General features: G+C 37.4%; 3 protein-coding genes across 3 annotated transcripts in view; 1 reads left to right on the top strand and 2 right to left on the bottom strand.

Moving 5' to 3' along the window:
• LOC307133598 (craniofacial development protein 2-like) overlaps positions 1-9,453 on the bottom strand; it is a 1,416,430-nt gene that overhangs the window by 1,184,907 nt on the left and 222,070 nt on the right. The window lies entirely within an intron of this gene.
• LOC307133609 (uncharacterized protein) lies at positions 2,776-5,317 on the top strand. Its single transcript, XM_079828738.1, has 5 exons — positions 2,776-2,924; positions 3,152-3,218; positions 3,495-3,566; positions 4,186-4,255; positions 4,343-5,317. The coding sequence occupies exon 5, from the start codon at positions 4,412-4,414 to the stop codon at positions 5,183-5,185; it is 774 nt and encodes a 257-aa protein (XP_079684864.1). The 5' UTR covers positions 2,776-2,924; positions 3,152-3,218; positions 3,495-3,566; positions 4,186-4,255; positions 4,343-4,411; the 3' UTR covers positions 5,186-5,317.
• Positions 7,448-8,425, bottom strand: LOC307134184 (free fatty acid receptor 3; the record flags this gene model as incomplete). The annotated part of the gene is made up of 1 exon (XM_079829718.1): positions 7,448-8,425. The coding sequence occupies one exon, from the start codon at positions 8,423-8,425 to the stop codon at positions 7,448-7,450; it is 978 nt and encodes a 325-aa protein (XP_079685844.1).

Raw genomic sequence — 9,453 nt, 5'->3', positions numbered from 1 at the left:
TGACTTAAAAACAGCACATCATTGGCTACCTTAAAGGGATAGTTCACCCAAAAATGTAAATTACCCCATGATTTACTCACCCTCAAGCCATTGTGTATATGACTTTCTACTTTCTGAACACAAACGGAGTTATATAAAAAAAATGTCCTGGCTTTTCCAAGCTTTATAATGCCAGTGAATGGCAGCCCAAAATTTTCTTCGCAAGTTGAATACGGAAGGTGGTCCACCGGAAGCTAGATATTTGACTTTATAAAGTTTTAAATATGGATATATTATTCTTACAAAAACCCATCGATTCACTTCAGAAGACCTTTATTAATCCCCCGGAGCCATGTTACTTTTATAATGCATGGATGCACTTTTGTGGGCTTCAAATTTTGGGCTGCCATTCACTGCCATTATAAAGCTTGGATTAGCCAGGACATTTTTAATATAACTCAGATTGTATTCGCCTGAAAGAAGAATGTCATATGCACCTAGGATGACTTGAGGGTGAGTAAATTATGGGAAAATTGGGAAAATATATTTTTCTGAATAACAAGGAAATGAGTAGAATTAATTCATTCTTGCCATATGGCAACTCTGTACCATAAAGGTTTAAAAAAGAATCAATTATTCTCATTACAATACAGGATTAAAATGTAATTAATTATTAATTCATATAAAAAATTCTAATGAAGATCTCCAATTCTGAATAATAACAATAAAATAAAAGATTGGCATGCAAACTAAAATGTCTTGATAAGTATTCAACCCACTCCTCCCATAACCAGGTAAACATGACACCTGACACATCAAAGTTCGCATTCCATCCACCAGAAGGCTCATGTGAGAACATTCCCTGGAACCCTGTCAAGGCTCCTGCTTTAAAAAAACTCCCTCCAATCCTGACAGCTTTGAAGAACTACAAAATATATAAAATCCACCTACAGAAATGTCTGAGGAGGGGAAAAAAGCATTATAAGCAATCTTGTTGCTTCATTGTTTTGGAGGAGGCGGGGCTATAACGCATCCGTTCTCAGGATCCCGTGATGAACACTGGCCTTTTTTTTTTGCTGAGGAGTTGCCAGCAATAGGACCAATGATGATGATGCACTCTGAAAAGATCCTCAACAGTTTACGGAAGATTTGCCAAGCTAAATGAGGAATACAGTGATGGACAAAGCTAACTGTCACCAAGGAGTTGATACTTATCAAGTCATGTTAAAATGTAGTCAGTGCTTGAAGTAGGACGGTACTCACCAGTATGCGGTACTGGCAATATTGTCCTAAAATAAAGGTTCTTAAATGGTTCTTTGGCGGGGTGTATGGTTCCATGAAGAACCTTTAATATCCAAAGAATTTCCATTGCACAAAAGGTTCTTTGTAGCGCAGAAAGGTTGCAAAAATGGTTCTTTAAAGAACCTTTCAGAAAACAGTTCATCAGGGAACCAAAAATGGTTATTTTATGGCATCACTGTGAAAACCCCATTTTGGTTCTTCCTGGCACCTTTATTTTTAAGGGTGTATGCAGTACAAAAAATGATTGTCTGTAGAGCCAATAGTTCAAGTGGAACCACCTTTTAAACTGCATATTAATAAAAAAACTACAACAAAATGACCAGAGTACTTTTTAAAAATGTTCCTTTGGATATACGAACTGCAGCGGACACATCGGTTACGCGGCACAATCGAGAAAAGCAGTCCATAGACGGGTCTACGCGCGGGAAAAAGATGTAAGTCTGACCTTACCAGGGAAAATACACCTGTATGTCAATGTGTCAGTAGCCCATGCTACAATGGAATTTTGGTGAATGGATATGGACACACAGTCAAAAAACAAAAACAACAAAACACAAAAAAACTAAACATATCATCTTAGAAGATTTCAGACAAGACCATTATTCATTATTTGAGAACAAGAGGAGTGAGAGATGTATTTGGATTAAGAGCCTTTGCAGAAATCATGAATATTGGAGGATTTCTTGCACCTTGCAAGCAACATTATGCCAATGAATACAGCTCAGTATGCTTTATACTGGAAGCATTGCACCTTCTCATCCCCTGCCTTGGTGTAAGCAAGAACAAGTTTACCATTCTGTCAAATGTTTGAGATACAATAGAAGAAGACTGCAGTGGGCGAAGGACTAGATGATTGGATTATGAGATTGACTGGATATTTTTTGGAGGGAAGTTTTCTTTGTTACATGGACATCAAGACTTGTTGTCAACGAATGGATCACTAATAGACATAGTCTATTAGAATTAACATGAAGAAATCCTTATTTTGATGCAAATGTCTGAAAGGGTCACAGCACATGGCATTTTCTTCAAGATTTGTCTCAAAGGGATGTTTTACTTGGCAACATCACATGTATCCAAAAGCTTCCATCCAAAAATATTTGGGATACTTCCCCTGATTTGAAGAGAAGGAACTGACACCTTTTAAAAGTGTATTAATTATGCACCTCATGATTCAGTTTCTTTGAAGAAATAGTTCTACTTCAGATTTTCTTCCTTCATGGATTCCTCATCATTAAAACTGGACCTAGTGGCAGCATGGACTCTGAACAGTTTTTTCTCTTTGCTCTTGTTCTCAAGAACATGCAATGAAGAAGAAACATTGAGGATCACACCTATCCAACCATCCACACCGCTTTCAGCGTTCCGTGTGACAAACAAAAAAGACAAAACAAAGAAGACCGTTTCTAGGTAAGGATAATGCGTGACTTCGATTGGTTCCTTCTTTTTTTTTCTCGAATGCATAGTTCAGAGCTTCAGTAACCATCAATAATTTTTCAGCACCAACAAAGCAGTGAAGACCTCTTCCGGAAATGCGGTCACGGTTGAAAACAGTGATTCGGAGGAAGCGTGTTTTCCTGAGACCAACCTGAGAGCTGGGCCTTCATCTGAGGAGGACGACACAAACCAAAAGAACAAAAGAGGTCCATTGTTATTCATATATTGCTAAATGTTTCATGGCATTATATGAGGATACATTCATTACTCTGTCAAAGCATGTGTAATATTTGACCTTTGTACCTTTGGATGAATGCTTGCTAAATGATAAAGTAACTGCACTGCTATTATGGGCTGGACACAAATATTAATTTACAGGCTAAATTTGACACAAGAGATAATTTTAATTACTTGTTCTTTGCCCGTAAAACAGATGTTCACAAGATCACATCACTGTCTCGTAATCAGGAGCCATGTTTGTCGTCTCTCAAGCCACCAAAGTAGGTTCTTTACCTCCCTCAGTTTGATCATTTAGTAATCAATGAAGTTTACATTCAAGTATAATTTCTCTTGGAGGTTTAAATTTCTAATTCATATTATTGTACCTCAGTTTGGTTTTACTGTAATGCATTTGCCCAGTAAAGGCAGTTGGTTCATTCCACATATTTGTATGTTTATTATAATGTGAATGAATGTATAGCAGATGCATGTTGTAAACTATATGATATTCATTGTTGTCTGCTTCTACATACTGAACATTTTTTTGTTACTATCAGAATACCTGTACTTCACTGCCCACCTGAAGATGAAACTTTCATTGTGAGAAATGGCAAAAGGAAAAGAAAAAGGTAGGCTAAATCAAAGAGTTTCTCAACACTTTATTTGCAATTGACACTTACTTTACTTTGACACCAAAACAGTTAAAATTATTTTGACAGCATGTCAAAATAAAAGTCTGTTAAATAGGACCTACCATATAAGCTGTTACCCGAATATAAAATACATCAATTCCATATTTGGAAAAAAATATCCAAATTTAAAATGATTTACTCATCATACATAATATATATTCTCTTAATAGATATTGAATCTTATAATAAGATACATTATATTGCCAAAAGTAATTTGGAGGGGACACCAATCCTTGAATTCAGGTGTTCCAATCACTTTCACTCTCATGGGTCGCTCTAGCTCAGTGAATTCAAGCGTAGTAGCGTGATCAATTCTCATAAACAAACTCCTAATCCTTGTGGAAAGCCTTCCTAGAAAAGTTGAGGCTTTAAAGGGTGGGCCAACTCCATATAATCTCCAGATTAAGAATGGGATGTAATTAAAGTTAAAGGCAGGCGTCCCAAAACTTTTGGCAATACAGTGTATATATTTTCTCTTGAAATTATCACTGAATATAAAAATGTTGGATTTTATGAGGCAACTACACAACCTAACTAGTATTTGTTTACATTTTAGTGACTGCAGCCATGATGCAGACTACAAAGAGCCTAAGATCAGCTCATGTTGGGAGGAAAGAGGGAACCATGTAAGTTAGACAATTATCATTTAAATATCAATATCAATACTGAGTACATGTGCTGTGCTGTTAATGTTTTGTTTTTGAATTTTCTAGCAGTCTAATCAAGAGGGGGCCAAAAGTGAAAGCAGGCCACAAGTCCTTCTGTCATTCGATCAAGAGGTTATGAACAAGAAGAAGTTTTTGAACGATACTCCTGATACATTTGATCAAATATCAGATCATCAAAACTCCACAGCAAAAATACTTGACCAACCGTTTGAAGTGTGTACATCCTGGGAAGGGTGTGCGGATCAGAAAATTAAAAACATTGCTGGAAGGAGCAGCGAAAACTTAGACTTAAACAATAACAACGGTGAACCCATCAGAATAAGCAATTTCTTCCACTATGCCAAAATCATATTTTTTCTCCTTGAAGTTTGGTATAAACAGGAAAAGCATAATAGGCAGGATATCATCCTTTCTGTTAGTAGATTCCAAATACGGTTGCAAGCAAGCGATCTGTACTGTTGTCCAGTCAAAAAAGATGAAAAAGATGACAGAAATCTTAATTATGCAACAATGAAAACATCAAAAGAGTTCACTAAAAATTATTCTGAGACACTTTGGAACTATATGGTGGGGAACCATGACAAAGTTGAATCTTATGTAAAGACCCCTCAAGACGCCATTGCAATATGTGCCATCTTGTTCTCAGAAGTGATTAGATATTCTGACATGTTTTTCCACAACATCTTACTGATGGAGTGTTATAAATCATGGAATGAGTTTTGTGACTATCATCCCATGGTAACAGGAGGATCATGGAAATATCTGGGAGAAAAGGTCCCAGAAAAAGTTGAAAGGAGAAAACATAAAAACCTTTTGACTTATGCTGAGAAGATAAAAACGATTCGGGGAAAAAGAGAAACTCTATTCCAAGTTACCTCCACAGTTTGAAGAAGGTACGGGAGCTGAACCCGCAGCAACCCTTGAAGTTTTACCCAAAGAGAGGCCCCCAAAACTTTATATTTTTATCATGTTTATTTATTTATTTATTTATTTATTTATTTATTTATTTATTATATTTGTACTTTTTTATGTTTATATATCATGTTTTGCATGTACATTTCTTTCATAATCATGCACTGTTTGTTTTTTGGCCAGAGGGGAACTGGCACCCCGACTGAGCCTGGTTTCTCCCAAGGTTTTTTTTTCTCCATTCTGTCACCTGATGGAGTTTAGGTTCCTTGCCACTGTCGCCTCCGGCTTGCTTAGTCGGGGACACTTAATTTTCAACAATTTTATTCATCTGACTGCATTGACACCATTGTATGAAAACTTAATTGAGCTGGATGATGACATCACTGTTTTCTGCAGAGCTGCTGTACAGCCACAACAAACTTTGTCACATTATTTATCCCTGTAAAGCTGCTTTGAAACGATCTGTATTGTAAAAAGCGCTATATAAATAAAGGTGACTTGACTATTAGCATTTTGTGACTGGTCAGGAGGGGTGATAATTCGATATGAAAAAATAATAAAAACATAACAGTGGGATTTCAGTAAGAGAATAAAAATTAAACAATCTGTAGATATTTGTTATCAGTAAATGTAGATATTGTGCCATCATTAAAGAGGAGTATAAAGGCTCAATATAATGAAGTCTGCATCGGTAAACTTTGGTTATCAGCTCCTTTAATGGCACAGTTCTTACCATGGGCAAAGTCAATTTATGGGGAGTAATAACATAATGTGATGAATAATTACTTTACTAACTCAGAAAGCTTTGTTTATACAACACGTGAATGCACAACCCATGAATGCATATGCATGCTTGGGGTAAGAAAGTCACCTCCATAAATGGGTATTTGACATGAAATACTTTTGGAAAGATGACATACACTGTTGCAAGTAAAAACAAAGATTGTGTGAGTAGGTTTTACAAGAAATATTCAGTTTTTCTTCATTCAAATTTTACATTTACTTCAGTGTTACTTGGCATTTCCTTGTAAATGTTCTTTGAAAGTGAAAATAGTTTTTAGACCCATTTTTTCCAGTGTACGAAGTATGACTATTTTGTGAGTATTAGTTTATAATTATGATGCTTGCAGCCTTTATGACCACATATTAAAGGTCCCATTCCGCATGATCCCATTGTTCAAACTTTAGTTAGTGTGTAATGTTGCTGTTAGAGCATAAATAATACCTGTAAAATTATAAAGCTCAAAGTTCAATGCCAAGCGAGATATTTTATTTAACAGAAGTTCCCTTTCAAAGCCTACAGTGAACGGCTGGCTTGGACTACATCCTGGTACTTCCTTCTTTAATTACGTCAGTAGAGCAGTAGAACAGACTAACCTCCGGCCACAAAGAAACGCGAAAAAGGGGGCGCGGTCTTGTTGCTGTCCCACGTGGAGAAGCGGACGTGTCGCGTGGAGAAAAGGAACTGTTGCGTTGAGTGGGTTTATCGCCTTGTCGTCGAGACGCTGTTATTTTCATCCAGGAGTCAAATCACCTTTGTTTGGCTTTCCCAGGGATGCTGTAGAGATTATTGAACGCATACATCTCTCCGTTAAGAGGCGTGACCTTTCCAACATGCGCTAAGCTGCTGTCGAATCACAACACAGGAACTGCTGGCACGTGCGCTAAGCTGCGGTCGAATTACAACACGGTAAGCGCTTGCACAATCAGAACTCGTTACGTGTTTCTGAAGGAGGGACTTCATAGAAAGAGGAAATCACCAGCCGTTTTTAGGACAGTGAAAACAGCGGTACACAGATAAGTACATTGTGTGAAAAATACTGTGTTTTTTTACACGCGAAACATGAACACATGTTATATTGCACACTGTAAACACAATCAAAGCTTCAAAAAAACACGAAGAACGGGACCTTTAAGACTAGATTGAATATTTGTACTTTTATAAAGTTATTGGTCACATTGCAGGACCAAAATGAACTAACAAAGGCAAAACATCTATTCAAAGTGGCAAATTCATATACATTTTATTCTGTTAATGTGTGATGGGGGAGATCACAGTTCTTCTCATGAATAAATCCATTTTCAATTCAAGTTTAATCCAAATAACCATTCAAAATGTATTAACTTTCTGAAGGAAATTTGCATTTAATTTAGATACAATTGAGATTTAATTTACCTCTCATAAAGTAAACTTCACAGTACATTCTATAGTCTAAAAAACTCTCTGTGGCTCGGTGCTCACTCCAAGTCAACAGGTTGGTTTGTCTTCTTATAGGCCTCAGTTTTGGAAGGACCAGCAGGACAGAATCTTCTGCATGTTACAATGTGCATTTTCTCTCTTAGACTATTAACACAAGCTCGTATGGCACTGCGAACGGCAGCTGAGGAAAAGTAAAAGATGATGGGGTCCAAACAGGCGTTTAGGGCGCTGGAGATTAAAGCTAAGTGACGCCAGCCCTCGCTATTTTCGTGGACGAAACCAACCACGTGCGAGATGTTATAGGGACTGAAACAGATGGTGAAAACCAACAGCGTCCCAACCGCAAGCCCAATGGCCCTGAGTCTACGACGTCTTCCAAGATGGGGCAGATTGGAGAGAATTTGAATGAAGTTGATGTAGCAGAAGCAGCAGATGAGGAGGGGTATACAGAAAAGCATGAGAAAAAGCTCCAGACGAACAGGAAGTAGAATGTTCAGCTGCTCTTGGGAGAAATGATCGTAGCAAAAGATTGCATTGGGATTCTGCTGCAGTGTGCTGTTGCATGAGTTGTCACTTGAGGGTATGAATGGCACAATGTACACGATGCTGAGGTTGAGGGATCCTAGAAGCCAGAGGAAGCAGCTTGCAATCACAGCATTGCGGGGTCGGCGGCCTAAAGCGTATCGGATCGGAAACGCAACGCCTAGATAGCGTTCTATGCTTATCGCAGTCAGAAATAATGTGCTGGTGTAGATGGTGGAGAAGAAAAGGAAACTGCTAATGGGACACAGGTAATAGGGAAGGCTCCAGTTTAAGTTGTCAACGGCCTCCTTCATCTTGAAAGGCAGGACTGCGAGGAAGATGAGGTCAGATATTGTTAGGTTTAGCAGGAGAATGTCAATAGGCGTGGGCTTGCGGTAAACTTTTCGACAGAAGGTAAAGAATGCCAGGATGTTGGCAGGAAGGCCGATCAAGAAGGTGAGGATGTAGAATAACAAGAGAAGCTGGTAGATCATCTTGGTCATTAGTCTTTACCTCACAGATGCTCAACAGGTGGTAGAAACACTGCAGAGAACAGAACAGCAGAAGTCAATAAGGTACAAGGTAGGTACTGTATGTTGATAACAGACAAATTGAAAAATAAACCCACACTTGCTTTTGTCATTATCAGTGGTTAATGATGATCAAAAACTGGATTCAATAAAGCAATTTAAATAAAGAAATATGTTGAAATCAACTATCCTTATGAAAAAGAACTTTATCAAAATGTGCTATATATCTTTTAAACTAAAAATAACAACGTGTACTTTCACTTTACTTTATATGTACTTCTCATTAATATACTTAAAATTGCACTTAAGTATACTTGACTTATATTGACAGAAAGGTCTAAGTATATTTGGTCTATAATACATGTACTCAATCTTTTGATTGAGATGTATTTAAAAGTATAATGAAGTATTTTAAGTGTACTTGGCTTAAGTTATGTTTACTCTTTTGATCGAGTAGCCTATTAAATAGGCCTACTTTTTTCACATCGTTTTACATACTGTCTTATAAACTTACATTGTTTGAAAATATTGATTTATAAAGAAAACATATGTTCCTGATTTTATCAGAATTTTTGTGTGGGCTAGTCCACTGGTAGTGTACATAGGAATTTACTTCAAATCTACTTTACTCTTTCCCTGCCATTGACTGAATTGTATCCATGTTTTCACTGTTATACGGTAGGGGACACTATTATGCATCTTCTGAAATAGTACAGAATCTCCGGATCAAAACACATGCGAAGAAGAAGCAGAAACAAGTGAAATGGTGTTTCCCTGCATCCTACTGCATTCCAGTTAGTTTTAATTATGCCCTTCACTCATTAACTTCCCTCTGTCTTGTTCACTCGGATGTGCGTCATTGCTTACGTTGCATGAGTGCCCACTACTGGCGGAACCTTTGCAATGGGCTGAACTGCAACGTCCTAAGCCCTTGATCACTTGGAATCCACTATGGAGTTGATTTATTTATTTATTTTCCTTTACAAAATTGT

The sequence above is a fragment of the Gobio gobio genome, assembly GCF_949357685.1.
Source record: "Gobio gobio genome assembly, chromosome: 11".
Lineage (NCBI taxonomy): Eukaryota > Metazoa > Chordata > Actinopteri > Cypriniformes > Gobionidae > Gobio > Gobio gobio.
This window is presented reverse-complemented; position numbering and strand designations above follow the sequence as displayed.